The sequence below is a fragment of the Hemibagrus wyckioides genome, linkage group LG05 (assembly GCF_019097595.1).
Source record: "Hemibagrus wyckioides isolate EC202008001 linkage group LG05, SWU_Hwy_1.0, whole genome shotgun sequence".
Classification (NCBI taxonomy): Eukaryota; Metazoa; Chordata; class Actinopteri; order Siluriformes; family Bagridae; genus Hemibagrus; species Hemibagrus wyckioides.
Window position 1 is genome coordinate 7,788,266 of NC_080714.1, and position 22,909 is coordinate 7,811,174.

The window sequence follows — 22,909 nt, forward strand, 5'->3', positions numbered from 1 at the left end:
TTTTTCTCACTTGATTTTTCTTCCCTTTTTTGTTTGGCGTAATGCCCTAAAATCCAGTGCCTGTTGTAGCTATTGTAGAGATGAGACTTTTATTGAAAGCTACCACATAGCTCAAATAAATTCTCAGAACAAAGAAAAATTTTAATATAATGAGCTAAAACCAAAAAACGAATCATAAAATGAGGCGACGGGATTTTACACACTGTCTTCACCCAATTTCCGGCAGCTGCCGGCAAGTATCACTTTTATAGATGGTTTGCCACAGATGGGCCAACAGATGTCTCTCTGGTCTTCAGCAAGTGTGTGAGAGCAGTGTGTATGTGTGCATATGTGTAGCTGTGTGTGTGCGTATGTGCGCAGAATCTCATCGATGTGCTCCTTGTCAATCGTTACGCTGTCGAGTGGAGCCTTGAGAGTGCTCCTTATAAAAAGTAAAGCGAAAGTACTTGAGCGCATAAATTGGGGCTGAAATCTGAGCATTGTGTCAGGCAGACACACAGACAGGCTTTTTCCTGGGGCCGGATCCTGATGAGCACCATTAGTGGCGAATCCAAGCCAATGCGGCCTAAGAGGGAGAGTGTAGTTTTTGGAGTCAAGCCCTGGGCGCGTCAAGAGTCTAGTCAAAATGCGAAACCGTTCAGGGCAAAAAAAAAAAAGCTGCTCATAGCATGCACTTACTGGATGCCAAGTGTATCTCAGCAGATAAATAAAATAGAGAGAAACAGGAGGCAAGGAGCCTTTGTGATAATCTAAACGGGATGGACAAAACCATGAAAAAACTAAATCATAGTGAAAAAGAGTTATATCATCATGAAGTTCCTCTATGGGTGGGAGGGATGGTGTTTCTCTTCTTTCAATCAAAGCAACACAAACCACACACGGGCATCTATGAGCTCATGTATGCAGAAGAGGGCAGTTAACGTTTTCCTCTGAATGTGTGTTCACATGCAATGGCTGGTGTCACATATCTCAGAGGAAGCATGTGCTAGACTTCACCCGCCTCTTGTTCTGTAATAGAGGACTAGCTAATGGCTGAGACTTGAAATTGGCTAAAAACAAAAAAAAAAGGTAGGGTAAAACTAAACAAAAAGAGAAAAGGTAAGAAAGAAAGAAACAGAGAGAGTTACAGAACTGAGTCATGGTCATGCAGGAGCAGGAAAACATTACTGAGGGCACTAACAATCTTCGTGAAGCAACGTCAATAGCCCCTGATGTCATGCTGAAAATGAAAACGAATAGTTCAATACAGTTCCATGCAAATGCTACGCTTCTTCCATTTCCCCATATCATGTGGCGTGACCAAATGAGTGCACTGGAATGGATATAGGGGGCGGGGGAAAAACTGATCTCTTCAGTAATCAGGATTTTGCAAACCGCCATCACATGACATTGTGGAGAAGAAGGGCATTCAAGAGCACAATAATGACATCAGATCCATGTAGAATATGCACACAGAATAAGCATGTTTGCTCTCTCTTTCCCACAGACTAGGAGCTAATCACACTAGGACAAGATTCACTTACCTTAGCCAAAAATCCTCTAGTGGGCCTCCTATATGTACAGTATCTTATTGCTTTGCATCTCCATAATCACATTTCATAACAAATCAAAAGCTTTAATGGTGCCTGCTCATTTTCTACATGTACAGTATAGTTTGTACCTACCTCCCATCCAAAAGTGGTCTCTTTGACGGTGGTGCTGTGCAGCCCGTGGAACGGTCCGAAGCGTTCGCCCATCCCGATTCTGGTTTTGGCCCAGATGCCGAGGCCAGCGCCCGGCACAGAGGACTCGCGCAGCTCCAGGTTGGCGGGGATGGGAATGTCATCGGGAATGTAGACAGGCACCTCGTAGGGTGAGCCTTCTTTTGGGGTGAAGTCTTCGTTGTTGGGCTGGGGCGAGGCAGGGCCCATAGCGATCGGAGACATGACGCTGTCCTCCGTCTCCTCCTCTGCACTCTCACCCGCTGCAGGGTTCAGCTCTGTGTCGTACATGCTGACTACTGCCTCACTATCATCTGAAACAATACAACCAAGGACTGGGTGTCATCATCAGCAGTGTGTGCATCAACATTATTATCCTACCCTAGATTTTTGGGTTGTTTATATACAATATTCTTGCTTGGTTTAGCAGAGAAATGAGTAATGGAAAAAAAAAAACAACATATAAAAAACTCTCATGCTATTTTAAATTAAAATAAAACAATTCAAATAGAAGAATTACTACCAGTAAGTGTACATGTTCAACACCATCATTTCACATTAGTCATGAGAGGCATGTGTGTAGTTATCATCTCTTCACTGGCCTTCTTCAAACCCCTGAAGATGGAAAATGACTCTCAGCTCCATTCCAGCCTGCTTCTGGCGTTTGTTCCACTCAATCACAGCCACTACCATTTCCTGTCTGATCGTCTTACAGATAATAAGACCAAATGACCGTGTGGTCTGACGCCATGGCCAGTCATCTTCAACCACTCAGATAGTCACCTATGTTTATTGTCATTCTGGGCCTGACAGAGTAATTGTGGTATTTAGCCGTCGTGGTTACGGAGGTAAAAGCTGATCATTAAGGCCAGGAGCCACAAAGTTGCTCAAGATACCCACTTGATTCGTTCAAGGCACATTCTGCTGCTATCAGACCTTAAAAATGAATACAACTGCACACTTTTTTGAGACAGAAACCTAAAACAACACTGCAATTGATTCATTTAGTAGAAACGTCAAGTATAAGGACAGCAACCACCTCCAGGGCCCACCATCCTATATACCATGACTGCAGCTGTATTATTTTCACTGGAGATGGGGTTTTCACTGGAGATGGGGATTACAAATGCAACAGCCACTTTCACTTGTGTCCATGACAACAGCCATGCCAGTGCACACGTATTGACTCAGTGTAATTTGTAGAAGCACCAGTGCAGTTTGCTATCCAAACACAGGACCAGCAATCAGAGCTAACTAGGCCGCAATTACGCCAGGAGTGCTTCCAATCAGCCACAACTCAGCCCCCTTGTGAGTGCTGCCAAGAACACAACTTTATTGCTCTGAACTGTTTCCTTTCAAATTGAAATGCTATTTACTCATAAGCAACATAAACCGAGCTGTGAAAAAAATATATATATGAAATGCAATCATTCCCGAACAAGGCTAAGGTGAACCAGTTTGAAAGCTTTTCCGGGCAATTTCACATGCAGATAAACACAGCTGCAAACATCAGGAAAACAGCATGATGCGTGTACAATGCGGCAAGAAAGAATTAATTTGGTGATTTATTTTTTCCAGCTATCTTCCGCGGGGAAATAGTTGATGAAGGATATATCCAAAGATACTGCTCTAAATAGCTTTAACACTCCTTGTACATTTTCTCCTATAAAAATATGTAACAGTTAAGGAATTAACAGACACTAAACTGTAAAATGTGTAATATGAATACTGGTGACGGAGCCTCCCAAACACAAGGATCCTAAGAGATCCAGGCAGGAAATTTATCTTATAAAAACCCAACCATAAAAAAAAAAAAAACGCAAGAGCTTTAAAAAGAGATTCTGCGTCATCTTGTGATTCCAAGGGAAAAGAAACGTTTTACCAATTTCTTTAATGATCAGACTTCACTGGAGTCTCAGACCAGTCAGGCAATTAACTGAAGAACATGTGGCGTAGTAGTAGCTTCTCCTTTTCACAGATCAATTAAAATTTTACAACCATAGCCTATCTGGTGCTGTTTGCAAATCAAAAGTGTTTTCAAGCCCATTAAACCTTTTTTTTTCTCCCCCTTCCCTTTCTTTGGCATCTGACCCATCAAGTACAATTTTCAACAAGCAAAGACAGGGTTGGAAAATCTATTAAATACTCCAGTTAAAGAGGCCTGCAGAAATACACACTAAAAGTGAGCGATGTAAAATTGCGTATGTATTCGAGAGGCCAGAGTGTAATACACAAGACATCATTTGTGCGAGACGGAGCAACCACCAGCGCTGCGAGACTAAAAACCCAATGCGATTTACAAGCTCTTATCCCTGAGCATTAAGAACACGTTTCTGAGCTCCGCCTGTTCGTATGACTCCACACCGCAAGAAGGAGAGGAGTCATGAACGTGGAATGAAAACCCATCCGATCTGCTGTGTTTTCACTATGTCTCTGCGACAGTAAGTAATTCAAACAAGCTCGGGTGAAAAAAAAAAGGAAGCGTAAAAAGAATTTTCAAGGAACGTCAGCGACGGAACACAAAGCTAACATTTTGAAGTGAGTTGCTTTGGCAGGAGTTTATGCAGACTGGCGATGTTAGCACTGTCTCCTGGAGGTATTTGGAGGGGAGAAGCGAGAGACAGATAGTGCCTTCCTCTGTGCCTCTCTATGTTTTCTCTCCCCCTCATACTGAACTATTTATCCTGATTACACCAGGCCGCCATCATTAATTCGCACCTTGGGGGTCCTGCTCTCCTCCGAGCTCTGGTCACAATGAGGCGCTTGTTCGGTTTTGTTATTCCAATGGAAACTACCGTGCGGCCCGGCCCCGCCACATGAAGGCATCAGATTTATTTGATAAATTGTAAAAAGCGACGCTTTTAAACGGCGCCCTTTGTTGTTGTCAGGAGAGATACTGACACGCATGTACGCACATGCAAACACACACGCAGGGAGCTGCTTCACTCTTCCTGAAGTTCTGGGTTTTAACAACTCTCTATGGGAAGAGTTCAGGCAGTGTGTCAAAGTAACACTTTTTCAAAAAAGATTCCATTACACACACTGGCATTTTCTGAGATGTTTTACTACTAGGGGAAAGGGGAATTATAAGTATCAAGTGCATTCATTCGAACTGACAATAATGACTTTTCAAAGTTCAAAATAATACAAATGGTAAGAATAAAGGCATCTGCGTTCACATTTCAGCACAAAGCCTGCAACAGTTGTAGTTTCCTCTCGGGCTGAACCCTGCACTTTTGTGTTTGTAGATGCCCTGCGCTAAATGAGATGTGAACAAGGGATCCTGTGCTCAAATAAACAGCCTGATCTCAGGAGCTCTCATATTTCTCCGTACTCAGCACTGTAGCAGAAATGGCCGTATTTAAGATGATAACATTTTTGCACATGAAATGTCAGTGATGCGATCAATGGTTGAATTTTATAGGCCAGTCCTAACCTCGGGCTCTTTTTGTTTTAGTATTCAGCAAATTGTTCTTCTTTCTGGAGGTGATTTGTCAACACCAAGGAACTTTTTTTTTTTAATACAAAGTGTGTGCTGGGCCAAAGAAAGGAAAAAATACAACTCTGCTTCTGACAGCGAAAAAAAGGTATTCCTGGTAGCAGCATTGATAAAAGTTATTCAAACGTGCCATGTGGTCCATTATTCTACTTGCGCACTTAATAATCCAGAAATGTGCTCCCACTTACAGAATTACTGCCATCATTAGAGCCACAACGGGAACCTTTTTTACCTGTTCCACTTTAATCAGAGCTTTGATGATTTTATCTGGACTCAAAACTCTGCTGCTCTTATTTTAATGCAGGAGGAAAAAAGGCGTGTGCCAGTAAAAATCGAACTCACACACACACAAGAGGCGAGGAGGGATGAAATAGTGTGATCTTTTCCATGGCACAGTTATTTCGATTGACGCAAGAACGTGTTCGGAAAAGGGGGCGCAAGGGACAGTTCGTTAGATTGCCGAATATGCGTTCCAGAAACCTGCGCTGTTTCCCCTTGTAAAAGCAGCAGGGATTGTTTCCAAGTAACACTTAAAGTAGCAATATTGGCTCTCCACTGAGGTGAGAGCCATGGGGCAGATTGAAACCAGGGGAGTTCCCTGATGCCTGTGCATTCAAAATGCCCTCAGTGTTTCAGATGCTCCTTATGGAGGGGCTAATCCTAAAATCTGTGAGGCGAAATACAGTCTATAGGCTCACACACAGACACAGGGTCAGTGTGTCTATGTATACAGTGTCCAAGCCAGTGCAAACTCGGTGTGCGTGCAGCCTCTCTCCACCTCATCTGCTGGAGGAAGACAAACTGGCTGAAGAAAGTGCTAAAGGAATTGACCTTGACCACTGCGGCTGTTTGAACAGTCGATACACAATAAGTGCTAAAGGACCGTGGCCGAGCTGTCGAGCCCACAGCGCACTACGGCCTGCCAGCACTGGAAGAGCTATACGAGCGTCATTTGAACTGAAAGTGAAAATTCCAGGACCATATTAATGACCCAAAGTAGATAATGTGTTGGAGAATAAGGTTAGAAAATGTGCACTCATACTGAATTGTATTAAGGAATAAAACACTTCAGAGTGTGCTGTTAAAGAAATTGATGATTTTCCAATAAAAGCATGCACTGAAGTGTTTAATTCCTCTGAAACCACAGCAATTTGGCAACAATTTTTAGTTATTTATAAATGAAGCCTTTATTTTTTTAAGGGATTATAGTTTTATATATTGTTCTGTGAAGGCAGTAAGCACCTGTCACAGCAGCTTTAAAAATATAAATAGTCGGTCCCTCTTGAGCGTCTTTCTATTTCTTTGAAACTAATTTTGTCGTGTTAACAGAAAAAAATTAGCAAAAGTATATCTGTTATTGCATATTTTAATGCAATATCACTAGTTCTGTGAATAATAATAATAATAATAATAATAATAATAAAATAAATAAATAATAATAATAATGCCTTTTTCTGCATTGTGCTGAAGCAAAAAAAAAAAAAAGTTTCCGTACTAAAATGAGAAAAACCCACCGAGCTGTAAGATAGCTCTATTCATGGTGCTGTGATCCGTGGCAAGATTTGTAACACCTTTTGAGTTTAATAGATGCATGTCATTAGAAGGCTTAAAGAGTCTCAACACAAAGCCTAATCAGTTACCACAATCATATTAGGGCCTGCAGGAGTCAGTCGGCATGTATGCATATGGATGTGTGTGTGTGTGTGTGTGTGTGTGAGAGAGAGAGAGAGAGAGAGAGAGAGAGAGCATGTGCTGCTCCTGTCAGGCTCCTGATTGCCATTCTAGTCTGCGACTCTCCCTGGGGAGTATCACAAGACCTTGCACAGACATTTATTAACACGACAGATTAATAGCGCTTGGGAAAAGACATTTTCAGAAACATGATAAATATTAATAATAATCAATACTAACTTACATTTGCCAAATTGAGTTGCAAACATCACCCAGGGAGAGGAGGGCAGAGTTGGGGGGAGAGCAAGAGAGAGAGAGAGAGAGAGAGAGAGAGAGAGAGGGAGCACCAGAAGGCTGGTCTGCTAATAAATGCCAGAAGGCTTCAGCCTGGGTAATGACAGAACAGCATATGCTCCACACACTCAGAACGTGCTGCTGTTACTGGACTGGAGCATGGCCTTGACTGGCATTGCTTGTAAATCTTTGCTATTAATAAAATAATAGCACAGATTCTTTCAATCATAGGGGGGAAATGTTGCTTTGCGTTATTTTATTTATGTGAATCATGAAAGATTAAAGCATATATAAAAGAGCTCACTGTTTAATCAAAAACAACTCTGTGGGGGAAAAAAGCATTTTCATCACCATCCTGACCACCCCAGGAAGAAGTAAACCATATTTAAATGTTAAATACGACGTCCTAATAGTCACGATGCACACGGAGCATTTTAAGTGCGTGCTTGTGCAGGCTGCCCCACTTTCAGCACTGTTTGGCTGTGTAAAGAAAACTCACGGAGGTGAGCAGTCCACTTCATCACTACTCCATCTTTTTTTTTTCTGTGCTCTGACTTGGCTTCACCCCTTTTCCGCCCTCTCTCTCTCTCGTTTCCTCGGGCCTCTACCGTTCCTGTGTTTCAGTGGGCACATTACCATTTTGCCCTCGGGCTGAGAGCGCAGCCTCACACAGCCGGACCAGTGACAGCTTATTCAGGAACAAATTCAACCTTTCCCCTCTCCCTTTACTCCACTCTCATGCCTCCCTCCATAAGAATTCAAATTTGTTTGCACTTCCCAAATGCGCTCGGAGGAAACGCCGCTGCTCGTATTTAATTGCAAGGCTTACACAGCCCTCTCTGTGGAAAAGAAATCAGGGGGTGGACGAGGGCTGCCCAGAACTGTAACTGAACACTTGCCTAACTGAGCACTTGGCTAATGGCGCTAAAGGGACTATGGCAAGTAGTCTGCGACTACCTCAGCACTATTATACAAGCATACATCAGAAGCATCAGAAACTCTGCAAAAGAAGTGCACAAGTTCCCATCCGGGCGAAGAGAAGTGTCCCAGTGGCTCCTGTATTAAAACAGCTTCATTTAGCAACCTACTGGGAATTGCAACACAAGGGAAAAAGAGGAGAGGGGGGAAAATGCATTCGTTTTTATTAAAAGGAAAAGCCAATGGTTTGGCCTACAACGGTATCTGAGTGGGGGAAATGATTTTCACCTCTGGCACAGGGAGCACTCCCTGGCTATACATCACCCGATTACTCCTCGACTGGCCCCGGTCTTAGTCATTAGCTAGTGAATTAACGACAATCCACCATGCTATTAATCACACTGACAAAAGTGTTAGCATGCCACTGACCTGCTGCCGCACGGGGACATGAGCAAAGGGGGGTTGTTAGAGAGAGAACGGCAGAGAGAGAGAGAGAGAGAGAGAGAGGAACAGAGTAAATTGGGGTAGAGGATGGAGGGGAAGGTACAGTGTGGAAGAGCTGATACACAGCAAGACTTAAAAAAAAAACAGGACAGACTGAAATAATGGAGATGAATGAAGGAGTGGACTGTGGACTGGAATCACCTGAGCATTAGCACATGGCTGCTTTTCACAATCCTCTGACTGCTGAAAGATTTTTTTTTAAGGTTTTAAAAATGCTGACTGGCCATACGAGGTGTTTGAGAGCATATGACAGAATTTGTGTAATTCTTAACCTGGTGGTTAAATATCAGGCAATATTAAAGTCTTATTGGTGTTTAACTCAAAAACTCTTAGAATGAAACCACCAAACAAACTGCAAAGCGCAAAACCATTCATTCTGAAGTTACAGCTTTTTTAAAGCCCTGACACTGGAGACTCCTTCCACAAAAAAACAGAAAACTTTAATTACACGCCTTTTTTTGTGAAGCATCCATCATAAAGGTCACTGTGTAGTTGTTACTATAGAAACATAATAATGTAATAATGTATAGGAATGAGCACACTGATATAAACTTGTTACTGGAGCTACTGTCAGTTGCTGTTGCAGAAAATAAATTAGAACCTTCTGATCAAGTATTCAGCAGCACTGTGGTATAATTGAACGGTTGAATTGAAACTTATATCGCTTTATTACTAAAAGTGTATATATATTTTCCCCTTATCCAGGGTTTGGCACAATGCCGTGCTTTGTACTTCATGCCAATGCGTGAAGAAAACCCAAAGCATGATGTTTTCTCATCTCTTAATTGAGTCTGTCTCAGCTAGGCTTTTTTATGTGTGTGGACTCAGGCGAGCAGGTCAAGTGAATTAGGCGAGGTCGCTCAATAAGCCGTCCGCAGCACTGGCCTGGCTAATCATGCTGTTCTGGCTCATTGAGCAGTCAGACTCGAGCTAAAGGAGCGCGGGCTGGGGGCCGGACCGAGAGTCTGAGAGCTGAAAGAACACACTCATGGTGGAACCGTTTTCTTCAAGCCTTTCTCTCCTCGCACTCGTCCTTCCCCGTGTTTCTCTCTCTCACTCTCTCTGTCCCTCTCTCACCCTATCTCTGTCCCACATATTGTACACCTCTCTCTCACTCGCTCCTATAGCCGGCATTCATAAATCACTAATCCAGCTGAGGATGACATTTATGGAGAAGTGACCACTCTATGGAAAGGCGGCTACATGAAATGTCACGGGGAGGGAGACACTGTTACTCTCTTATAGCAGAGATATGGGAAAGCTGTTTTATTCATCACACTCTTCCTTCACCGCAGGCCAGTGAAGCTAATAAATGATACAATAAAATGGAACAGGGATTCCATGGTGTGGGAGAAACTTTCAGTCGTCAGAAGGCTGGAAACACAACTATACCTGACTGAAGTCCAGAACACAGTAAAGCAGACATAGCCATAAAGCAACTGGAGCAACTTCAAAAATAACTTTACAGCATATTATATTGTCAGTAAATGTTCATTGTCACAAAAACTGCTATCAACACAAGTTTCTTGTGTTAGCACTAACGCTCATCATGGGATAAATGACCTAATACCATTCCTTACGTTAACATTAACTTAAGCAAAAAAAAAATACTTGCCTAAAACTGTATGGAATACTATGGTTAAAAAAATCCTGTACATGTAAAATAGCATGACATCTCCTGTCAGTTTCTTTCTATTGATTGATATAGTATAGCTGCCTTCACCCATTATTTGATTTATTAAGTCTGTCAATATTTCACACCGAGATATAAAAAGGCTAGAAAGCCTTTAGAAAGCCAGAGGCTTCAAAATAAAGCAAACGCCATGTTTGATTAAACGATTATTAACTGTCTGTATTTTGTTCTGTTTCAAGCACAGCTAATCCACTTACGATCAAATCTAGTTTCATTTAATCCAGGATAGTTCCACTGAGTGTCAGAACCCACTATGGTAGTATAGTATGATCTTCTACTCAGACTGAACATGATTACTACACAGGCTGAGCTCAAAGGTACACTGCTTTGATTATCCTTTTTGCAGCGTTTTCTTGGTATATATAACAGTTGGAAAGCAGAGAGAATGTGAATGTTAGAGGGGTAAATATAATTGAATTAATTCATTAGGAACAATATGCAACAAAAACACTGATCTTTTTTCTTACCACTCAGCTTCTCCTTTCAAAAGCAACAATGACAAAAATCAATAAATCTATCAATCCGTTTAGATTTTCCCTGTTGAGAACCAAGCCGGACAGAACTCTTGGCATTAGCAGTTCTGTGCAAAGGAAGCCATGTTGTTCTACAGGGGGAAGGAAGCAGGGAAACAGATGCTTCGGCATAGTGAATGGTGACAAGTGCGTTGGAGAACAATGCAGCCAGCTCTCCAGCACAACAGACCTGAGAACCAGGCCGAGCAACAATCAGCTGCTACACAATGCTCGATACCCTCCCGGCAAACAATGAGTCTGGCCCCAAGAATTCTGGGAAAGGGGCTCAGGCCCGCTTCTCCAGCCTGATGGGCCACCCGTGCTGTCAGCCGCATGAGACTGCATGGTGCCACCTCACCATGTTCTGATCATTTCAGAAAAGTCGGTGTGCTAGTGCATTTAAAAGCAAGTCGATTTGCTGTAGTAATAACTATAATTATTTTAAAAAACTTATCCACTGCAAAGTGCTTTGAGTACAAACATGAAAAACTGAAATGTGTGGCTGAAACTATTTCAAAAACTGATGCACTATCCTTCTGTACATCTCCATCAATTATGTATTTACAGTTTAGAAGTGCCATATAATCCTATTTTATTTTAATTTTTTTTTTTTTGCTATTTTTGCATATATTTTAATAAAACAACCTTGTTTTAATATATATTATGTAGCTCTAAACTATGTGAAACCTCTCACTTTCACTCTCTAAAGGCTTTAATAGCTAGCTAAAGCCTGGACTTATGGTTACATCTGTGGTAAATATAGTGATGTACTGTTTATTTGCCTTTTAAAGCATTACTTTGTGGTGTAAAGCACAGCCTTATATTAGACAATATTAACCTACTAATTTCTAATAACTGACAGTATGGCCTGTGAGTCACACAGAGTATTGTATGACTAATGTGTTTTCATTGGATATTTCTTAATACATTCTTTATGTGTTTTGTATTTTAATCATTCTGTTATCTTTTGCTTGTTTTCTGATAATATAAAAAAATGTCAACAAATGCTGGTTTCCATTAAATTATGAAATTGTACAAAAAATATTATGACTCTGATCAAACTGTTTTATTGACTTTATTTCAATTCTTTACTGAAAACTTCTTTAAATGTGTTGTTAACTAATATAAATAGGAGGACCTGTAATTTGCTGTCTTTAATGTTTAATGACCCTACTGCACTTAATTAACATTCATAGACTACATAGGATGTGAGTTTATTAGATGCATGGACTCTTGTTGTGCCCGTTTCTCACTCCCTGACATAAATAATGTCTTTTTAACCTTAGAGAGATGAACAGCCTAAAGAAGGAGGAGGGGTTGTTGGGTTAGAGACAGGCAATTTTCCCCGTTTAAAAGCGCCGGCGAATTGCGTCGAATTCCACATAATTGGCTAGCAATTAGGGAGGTCGCCAGGTCGATGTGGGGAACAAATGGCGCTCTTTAAACGGAGGTGGTCCCCTCGGTAATGTGAGCTGAGCCCCTCTTTTGTCTCTGTTATCTGTGTCTCTGCTCACCGTGTGACATCTCAAACAACACGCCGTTGCTCTCTTGGGACGGTGGGGTGAACTATTAGTCATGATTCAGACAGTCAGAACCTCTCTCTCTCTCTCTCTCTCTCTCTCTCTCTGTGGTTCTCTTGTGACATTTCGTGATATCCAATTTGCCTCTGTTTGGGCACTGATTTATTAAATACCTTACTGGTCCTGAGGGGCAGTCTAGCAAGGTTCTCCTGAACCTTGTAGACACATAGAAGAAAAACAGAAGAAATAAGATTGTAGGCATGTGAAAACTCAGTTACTTTTGAAAAAAATTTCAAAACTTTTAAGTAGTCGATGATAAATTTAAAAAAAAGTTTGTTAATGCTTTCATTTTCATTCCCTTTCATTCTTCAGCTTGTGATTTATCCAGGTCAAGGTCGTAGTGGATCTCAGACGTATCCTTGGAATACTGGACGTTCAGTGGGAATACCCCTGAACGGGGTGCCAGGGCACTATGCACACATACACACACACACATGTTCGTACACTCATTCACACCTACAGGCAAATTATGTCATGTTGTTAAGATGAAGGAGGAAACCGGACAATAAACCAAGTTCAGGATTGGACCCTGGAATCTGGAGGGGCTACCCACTGTCTACGTGATATTATTGTTCAGCATTATTTTCCCTGTTTACTCATGTATGGTGACAAAAAATTTATCAGATCTTATGTAAAGGTGAGGGGAAACCCCACTTTGTTTTGGGTGGAAAATTATAGAAAAACAATGTTCTTTTAAGAGACTGATACTGATTGATTCGCACACAATTTAAAATTTTAAGTTGCTTTAAAAAGGAAGGCCTGTCATGACATACAAATATATTTTGTAGTGTACAAAACATATTTGAAAGTTGCTCACAGTAATGAATTATCCAAAGCTGGTTTCACGTCGATCCCAGAAATGTTGAAAAGAAAAACAGAAAAACAAGTGCACACAGAACACGAGCAGGTCTCGATTAAGAAAATGATGGTCATCTATCACTGCCTAACCTTCATGCAAATTCTCCTGTCTTTTCAAGCAGGACAATTACTGCCCTCTCTTCTCTGCTCGTTCTCTTTTTCTGCCTCTGTGTGTGTGTGTGTGTATGTGTGTGTGTGTGTACACATGTACCCTCTGCTTCTTTTGTGTCTTTGAAGAAACTCCAATTGTGTGATTTAAACACAGATTATTATTTGCTTATCAGCTTCCCATAATTAAGTTGTTTTGTCTCGGCTTAATAGAGCTGCGAGTCAAAGCTGAGTACAGTGGCGCAGATGAGCAGCAGGGATCGTGGAGGAAAGGCCCTGATGAGACGAGTGCACAAATAAATCCTGTCTAAACATTCCAGTGTACAAACAAACAACAGCTTACAATCACTGCACTGCACAGTGGCAATAAACATGCTCCCACCTCAGCACTACTACTGTAGAAGACGGCTAACAATGATTTGTATATAGTTATTACATATAATTTAGTATTATTCAAACCCAAAATTGTTCACAAACAGCTTAGTTGCCGCATGGATATCCTGCATATAGTAAACATGACGGTCACATTCTGCTTCAAACAAACGACTGTGCAAAGCACTTGGATGCTAGCCATGACGTTCTGCCAATTTTTTTTATATATGCACCAAAAGATCTGCTTCTATTATTGACTCAACAGAGTGCTAACGGTAAAGAGGTGAGTTTATTGTCAGTTAGTGTTTCTGTGTATTGTTAGTTATGTACATTGTTCGAATAGTGCTTAAGTCGATATCTCAGTAAAGTCAAGACACAAGATCAGAGGCATAACCTCTCAGTGGCCCAGCATTTCCTAAAACAGGAAAAAATAGCGCCACAAAGGATGTAATGTGCAACAGAAAGGAAAGAAGTAGTGGCCTATCAAAGTGTAGTATGGGAACAGGAAAGGGGAGATTTCAATGACACAATGTCTCTCTCTCTCTGGTGTGACATTAAGAAGGACATTCAGCAATGCTCTACTCATAGATCAGAAGGAGCTGCTGAAAATAGTGGGACCAAACGAGGATAGGACATGGGAAAGAGAGTGGGAGAAAAAATGAATGTGACAGTGGGAGATGATGAAGGCAGACGAAAAAGAGAGGGAACGAGATCAAAGGCCATGTCTGACTTCCCTCCAGATAACGTGTGGCACAATTAGACATCCTCGACAACTTCCATTATGCCTGATCAAATATTTATCACACTTTCCAGATGATGTCGTCCTCTCTGTCGCCCCATTTGCATAACAAATGGGAAAGACACTTAACAAGCGAGTGAAAGATGGGGGTGGGGTAGGGCAAGCAACGGGCAAGATAACGAGAACGAGAGATGGAAAAAGAGAGAGTGGTGGCATCAAAGTTCTGTTCTGGCTCTCTCTATTTCATTTGGAAAGGACGAAGGCTCTGTCATCAATTGTGTGTGAGGGAGGGGTTAAAGCAGGGTGTCGCTGGTGACTGTTGAATGAGGATAGCTCGCTGATGCTACCTCTCAGAGCTATTAATCATTTTTGCATTGGGAGAACCGGCACCAAATTGAGCTCATCAGTCTCAATATTAACTAGGAATCGAGGTACAAGGACAGGGAGAAGGCAGAGGGAAACATTCATTTTTTTAGCTCAAGATCTATGCTGCCCAGACTTGACAACACTGTGGTGTATATAACTGTGTCTAAATAGTGCAGTGAGTTGCGATAAAAGAAGCTTTTATTTCATAACTCAGTTGCAGTGTACACTGGGCCAGAGCTGTTCTTTCTAACTGTGCCTCTCTATGGCCCTGGGCTGTAGAGAAAGCAGGAGAAATTAAAGAGCAGGGACCAGGGTTAAAGGTGACCGAGCCTCTTGACAGGACAGACGGAGAGGAGGACAGACATAACGAGAGAATGAAGAATGAGCACCTCCGCTTGGCTCTGACAGCCCTGTGGACGGAATATGGATGACTCTCTGAAGCGCAGGCATCAAACAGCCACCAACGTAGATAAAACCAACAAAGGTGTGGGAGTGCAATAAGAACAGGGAGAGAAAGAGCGAGAGGGAAAAAAAGAGAAAAGCGTGGGAGAAGACGGGAGAAATAAAATGATCTTGGCCTCCCTGTCTTACATTTGTTTTGCTGTCAGGAGGAGGAGACGCTGTGCATGACTCAGGACTGTAAATCACATGTAATCAGTCTAGTGATAATACCACAGTAAGCTTCTTCTGGTTTGCCAAGCTGACAACAAAATGAAAGACCTCCAAGTATCCAAATGTTTCACCTTGGCATTGACAAAGACGATGTGACGAGATGTTTGAAGATTTTCTATTAAGATGCCGACTCACACAGTTAACATTAGTCATGCACGCAATGCAACATAGTTTACTTTAGAAAGATAACTTTGAACAGAAAAATGCTGTATGGAAAAATCAACAAACTGTTGACACATTAATCTCAGTCAAGGTCAATTAAAGAAACTTACCAAAAGAAGACATAGTCTCTGATTGTCCTGCTCTAAAATGTGTCCAGTTCACATGAACGCCTGTCACCATTTAACTCTCTCTCTCTCTCTCTCACATACACACACACACATACACACACATTCTGAGATAGGGGCTATGCTAGTGAGGAAGGCCTATCTGGCCAGTCAACGCTGCTAACGTGAAAGAATGTCAGTGTCAGAGATAGGATGTGTGCAGGAGGACGATGGTGCAAAGGAAAGGACACTTTACAGAGGTCAAGCGGAGAGACAGAGAGAGTCAAGCACAATCCTCAGGTCTGAGTGAGAAAGAGTGTGTGTGTGTGTGTGTGTGAGGGTATTTCCCTGTTCAAGTAAAAAAAATATCTCCACTACTACTGTCTTCTCGATACTAGAAGCCAAAGGTCAAGGAAAGACTAAGGAGTGTAAAAAACAGGAGTTGTGATAAGTTGTAATAATGGCAAATCATCAGTAGAGCAATATGTGTATTTGAGTGTTTATGTGAGTGTGTGTGTGTGTGTGTGTCTGTGTGTGTAGGAGGCTGGCAGAGCCACTGTGTCCCCTCCACCCCACCCGTGCTGCCACACATGAGGCAGCTTTGCTCTCCAGATGCAGCCAGCATTCCTTTGATAGGATGATACAGGGGTTGGGGACTAAAGCTGTTCCATATGACACTCCTCACATGGCTCTGTCTGACCACCTCTCTCTCTATCTCTCTTTCTCTCTCTCACTCTGTGGGGGCAGAGGGAGGATTTCACAGGCACAACAAGGGGCTTGTGATGACAGGGGCCAGGCCTCGTCACACACCAAAGGATCTGTGTGTCTTTATCTCCTTTAGCTCGCCCACCATGGAGTGAGGGACAAGAAAAAGAGCGAGAGGAATGAACTATGAAACGGTGAAATGAGAATAAACTCTTTGAGTTTAGTGAGGACGATCAGAATGCATCGGATGTTCTGAGCATTTCTTTTCCACTAGAAAGTTCATGCACTGATGTCTGAAGAGATGCAAAAATCCTCATCTTTTTCATCTTGTGTCCACTCGACCGATCCAATCCTCCTCTCCTCCATGCTCCTTACCTTTTCCCACTTTTCTCCTCTCTTGACCTCCTGGGTGGGCCGCGCATTTTTCTCCCCCCTCCTCCTTCCCTCCTTATATTTTTTCAAGTGCTGCACTAGTAGGTAGGAGTTTAATCCCTCTCTAATTCCTGGAGCTGATTGGGTTTACAGGGCCAGGGATCAGGCGTGTAGGCCAGTCCCGCACACGGTGCCGAAGAGCCAGGACCCCGGCCGCAGGGAACAAAAGGACGTCTGTTCGCTCGCCCCTCACGCTCAAGAGGCTTACAGACATTTTTCTCATTTTTGAACAGCTAATATCTTGCAAAAGTTGTCTAATCTCTTTAAGTTTAAGTTGAGCTTTTGTAAAAGCCCAGGCTAGCTGTGCTTATGACTTGACTGTTATCCAGCATCGTTTAATTAGGTCAGAGTGGAACTACCTGGTGAGGAAGATAGACATATGTCCAAGTTCAGAGCTTTACCACACATTCTTTAATGATGCCAGTTATATATATATATATATATATATATATATATATATATATATATATATATATATATATATTTATTTATATAAATAAAAATCATTGTTTATAATCATTAGTTATAATCAGAATTGCATGTGTACCAAGTGTATGCTGTTGCCACTTTAGTTCTTAGCATACAGACAAATGACTGACATCCAATCTGTTCCAATCAACATTATTCTTTTACATGTTCTCACTGTTCTGCTGTAACTATATTTCCTTATTCTCACTCTGCCATATACTTATATGAAACCTAATAAACACTGGCTCTCTTAGCTAACGCTGATGTATGAGCGTATCTTATGACCCTGAGGTACAGGTGAAACTTCTTCAGTGACACACATGAGCTTCCTCTACTACCACACTGGCCCAAGTGCAAGTTATAAAAGCCTAACTAATCACATAATTACATCCAATAAAGGGCTGAATGGAGAGGGGACGGACATGACATCAGTGAGAGCTGAAGCAGGAATGCTTGGATTACAGTTTTGTCCTCTTCTTATTTACCTTTGTAATGGGATCGAGACACAGGACACCGCTTTTTGACAATACCCTTTGCGTCCAGCGCAAGTACATACTAATTCATTCTCCCCCTCTTGCTGGATGAGGAAAGGCTTGGGTTACAGGAAGCTAACCTGAGCTCGGATCCAGCTCTCTCAGACGTGAATCTTTAAAGGAGACAGGGTAGTGATCAGCGCACCTGGACATGCCATTGAAAGACTGGGTCAATGGGACACCAAAAGGTCACAAAGGCGCAATAATTTGTGAAGAGTTCCTGTTGGAGCTAGAGTCGGCAGGACGAGACTCATGTCGAGATAGCGGCATTTGACAAATGCAGTGTTTTGTTTTGACAGGCTTGTCTATTAAAAATATTTGGTGAGAATAAATCACTCTACCAGTTCGGATGTCTCAGCGGTTGCACAAGTGTCGGCTTTTATAGAAAAGTGCAGATCACTAGCCGAACAACCTTCTTAATGCCATCTGTATGTTTCCTATCCAGGCTGCAAAGTGTTTCCTCACCAGAATGTGTGTACTGGATTTTTTAACCTATTCCAATAGAAGCCTACAGTCCAAATGTGTAAAAAAAAAAAATAATGCACAAAAATTAAATTCAAGCAGTGCAGACTAACAAACTTATGCGAGTCAGAAAGCTATCAAACTGCCTGCCACCCTATGTGATTTTATTCCACGACGCTGTTGAATTCTTGACTGGTCAGAAAGTGTGATTAATTTTTTATTACAACAGCAACTCGGACAGTAGTTCTGGCTATAATTATAATCACAGGTTTACTTCTATGGTGTTTCTATGGTAACAGCATACTCATGGGGGAATTTGGCTTCTACTATACATCTAAAGCTAATAATAATCTAGCTGGGTTTTGGGCATAATATATAAAATCACACCACCCCAACATTGATTCTTTTCTTATCAAAACATGCCCTGTCGTATTATCTTTCTTACTTATCAAGTGGAGCTCAGGGGCTCTATGACCCATAGCCCTAACCTTTGACTTTATGGGTCACCTCACTTAAAGTGCGTGAGAAAAGCACATTTCTCTCCATCTTTTTTTGCTTGTCACTCTGCAGATTCTAAATCTTGTTCTCTTTCTTCTATCCATCCATTCCTTCATCACTGTATCTAACATATATGCTCATCAGTTCATATATCATCGAGCCTCTCTGACCAGCCGTCCCCGCTGTCCCATTCTCTCTCTCTCTCTCTCTCTCTCTCTCTCTTGCTCTGCAGACACAGATGTGCCAGTGCTGAGAAACCATGGGCCTGGTGCGTTGGCACAGAGTGAGAGCTACAAAGAGCGTCTGATTGGAAGCAGCGGGTGAGGACTTTTAACGAGAGCCGGTGAATAGAGGCCAGCGGTGAGCCAGGCCGCCTCTGCTTTACCCTGCTCCTTCACACACCCAGCTGCCTGGCTCCATCAAAAGCCACCCGCAACAGGCGGCCTCGCTCTGCCTGCCTTTACCTTTGACTCGCACACACATCCGCACATAGTCAAGACCTGCTCTTAACACACGTAGGCGTTGCAGGAGCCTGAAGCCTGCACACTTTACACACAAAAAAAATATATTGGCCCTGTATTTCTCTCTCTCACTCTTACACACACACACACACACACACACACACCTTGTTCCAGAAGCACAGCCCAAAATTTTGAGATGCCTCTTATTTCAAACAGATTGCCAACAACTGGGAATGAGTGGGACCTTATCATCAGAGTCACTTCAAGCTGTGGCAGAACAAGTCACCCCATAGATAACACAGTCTCTCATTATTTCACCTTCTCTCCTGAACCCACCTGATTACTAAAAAAGAAAAACCTTATGCGCTTCTCAATTAAAACTCCTTCCACCTTAATTCCGAACACTGAGCAAAAGAACGAGTTGTACAGCCAGGCAGTTGATCTGTCCAGACCAGAATCGCAGCACATATTTCACCAGTGACATTTCATACTTGTGGAGCCACTGGCCTTTTAGAGGAGTGACCTTTGCTATCGATCTCGACCCTCTCCGTCCATACAGGCTGCATGCTGTGCCGAGAGGCTTATTTTCCTCCAAGGGGAGAAGGAAAGGTAGCGATGGGGGAGACTGCATTGAAGCGTAGATGTAGCGTTACTGGAGAAAAGTATTTTTTAGAGGTAACCATTTAGGTCTTATCCCTAGTCCTAGTTCAAATCATTTTAATAGTACTTAATTATTTACATCAGTTTTTTTGTTGTTTTTTTTAAATATTGCTTTACTGGTTAACAGACATGCAGTGCCCAGATAAGATGTGCACATAGGACTGAAATCACCAGACCAAAATTCTTAAAACAATACCTAAACACCATAGCGTTAGTAAAAATAAAAACTGATTTAATTCAATTAGCATATCGCGCATTACCTGTTAAAGCAGACTAATCAGAACTAGAGTAATGATATCATTCTCTACTGTTCCAAAAATAATAGCTCTCTTATGCTATTTCTTAACTTGGGAATTTGGCAGAGAGCTCTCAGACATTCTGTTGCTTCTGCCTCATGTTTTGGACCACTTCGAAAAATATGGATGCTGTGCCGCCTTGGTGATACTAAATAAAAGTATTTTGCACTATTTTAGGCATTGGTATGCTACACTGAAGCTGGTCCAGGATTGAGGGCCCCTGGCAGACAAGCTTGAGAAACAAAATTGGAACCCATTCTCTTTCCATCTCTCATTTATCATTCCTTTACACTGCACAAAATGAAGACATCTGTGTTTTCAGGTTTACTAATTAGAGTCTTAATTACTGTAACTGCAAACTGAACTTGATGAGGGGGTTAATTGGCAGCTCTTGGAGGCTGGGAAAACAACAAACAAATCGAGACCCGCTCTCGGTATGTGTGTGCTAAATTACCGACATCGCTGGAGTGTATAGATCAATGTATAATCAGATAGCTGACGAGCCTTTTGAAGGCCTGGAAGCCAAGATTAGCCACTCAGCTCCCTATTCAGCCGTAATTAAGGCCTGTTAATTGCTACAAAAGGCCATTTGCAAAGAGATTCGCACATTACTCTCCTGGTCTAAAATGGACTCTTTGACAGTCTTTGATAGCTTAGCCCCAGACAGCCCCCACAGCTCACATGAGTATGCGTCTCACTTTGAGTGCAAAACAAGTCCGTCTGTGTCTTTGTACAGGATCGATCTGATTTGATTTTCACGCTGACTATGGCTATGAGGCCATGGTGTCGCTTGAAAGAAATCTTTATCTTGGAGTCCATTGGTCTTAACCCTCCATGGCAGTAATCTCTCTTTCTCTCTCTAAGTGTAGCAGGCCTAGGCACTAAGTAACATTTCTACTCGTACTCCATATACAACCATGAGGAAACGTAACAATGTCTGACTTTTTAGTAGATCATTTCAATGGATCTAGTGGATTTTTTAGTTTGCTGAGTTGGCTAAAATCAACAGATGTGAATTTCCTGCCGTTATCACAAAGGATTTGGTTCAGTAAATAAATGTGATTGCTTTCATAATTTCTCAGATTTATATAGAGTACCGCTATGTTTCTCTGAACACTTTATTTCCACAAACCAAACAAAATGATAGATAGAATAGTAATTAAACAAGGAAACCTATTGAAGGCAGGCTCATGTGGAGGACATATTAAAGCTAGAAAGAGAGATTTAAAGACTCAGCCAGGGGCAGTATAAAGTGTAACATATAGATATGTGGTGTGCGACAAGTGCCTAATTAGAGTTATTTAGAATTTAACCTTTTCCAATTAGACTATATAGATTTCTAAGTTTTCATTTCACTGAACATTTAGTAACAAACATATGTCAATTCATCTGTACATGTTCCTTGGTTAGACTTATACTGTAAAGTATTTTAAAATGAGTGTGATTATAATGTTCATTTAAAAACGGGTTCTATAAAATCTTTAAAAAAAACTGATAACATTGACTTTTATTTCTTGCCTGTATGGAGCCTGTATCATAGAATGTGTACAAAGCCTTACATCATGGTAAAGCACAAAAGTCAGCTATTGACTACCACTCTGGCCCTTTGGCCCATTTATATTGACTCCTATTGGTCTTGGCTAATTGCGCTTAAGTGCTAAGTAATTGGCAGTCTATTGTTGCTTTGCAAATTCCTAATCAACCTGGCACAATTACAGCTATTGTGGCATGCTCAATGAGATGTTTTAACAGCAGCATTAATATATCAAATAAAAAATTTTCTTTTCCTTCCACAGCAGAGACAATGCCGCTGTGGTTCGATCCATTCTGCCCATTGGTGTGGAGAGGTGTTTCATCACAGATCAATTATGCTAAAAATCATTTTATTTCTAGCCACAACCACTCACCAGTGGAATAGGAGGTGTTTGTGAGGAACATCTCTGACGCTACTAAGACTTCCTACCCATTAGCAGCTGTAGGTGTAAAGGTACCTGGAATAAAATATAGTATTATTTCAAAATCCAGTAAGGCAGACCTGATCAAAATGGAGACTTCTTTCAGTCAAATATATCTTTTAATGTTTACATTTTAAACTTTGGTGAATTGGCACATATGAAAGAGGTTACTCTACAGTATCCTGCCATGGCCTTTATCACTAGGGCCAGTATTGCACTAAAACAGGGTGAGCTCAGAAAAGAGAGCGAAAGATCTTGTCTACTTTTCGTAAGAGACCACTTTCTTTCCACTGATTGCATCTGAGGGTGTCAGGGAATGTGTACAGTTTGGCGCTGTACTTCCTTTAATAACTCTCTTATAAGATGTCGCTCAGGCTGGGTAAATACCTGCATTATACTATTTTTTTTTTTACTTCGTCTCTCTCTGCTGTTTGCATTTTTAAGCCCTTATAATGATTTGTTGTTTTTGCAAACTCTTTTTGATTCTCACTATCTACACAGAAAGGAGTTTCTTCTAAAGTGTATATGTGTGGGAGATAAAGGTAAAGGTAAAGCAAACTAATTGCACTCTTTTTGTAAAACCATTCTGAGTTCAGATCCTGATCACTTTCGTATTTCAACGCAAAGAACATCACCTAAAATGGACCTACAGTGGATCTTTAAGGAACTCCTACAACTTCCCAGTAC

At 41.6% G+C, this 22,909-nt stretch overlaps 1 protein-coding gene across 5 annotated transcripts in view; it reads right to left on the reverse strand.

The window, feature by feature from the left end:
- The window catches only part of prdm16 (PR domain containing 16), a 157,940-nt gene that overhangs the window by 106,384 nt on the left and 28,647 nt on the right, over positions 1–22,909 (reverse strand). For all 5 annotated transcript variants that reach the window (XM_058389634.1, XM_058389631.1, XM_058389630.1 and 2 more), the window contains exon 2: positions 1,665–2,014. In XM_058389634.1, the coding sequence (XP_058245617.1) occupies positions 1,665–2,014 (350 nt within the window). The remainder of the gene's footprint in view (positions 1–1,664; positions 2,015–22,909) is intronic.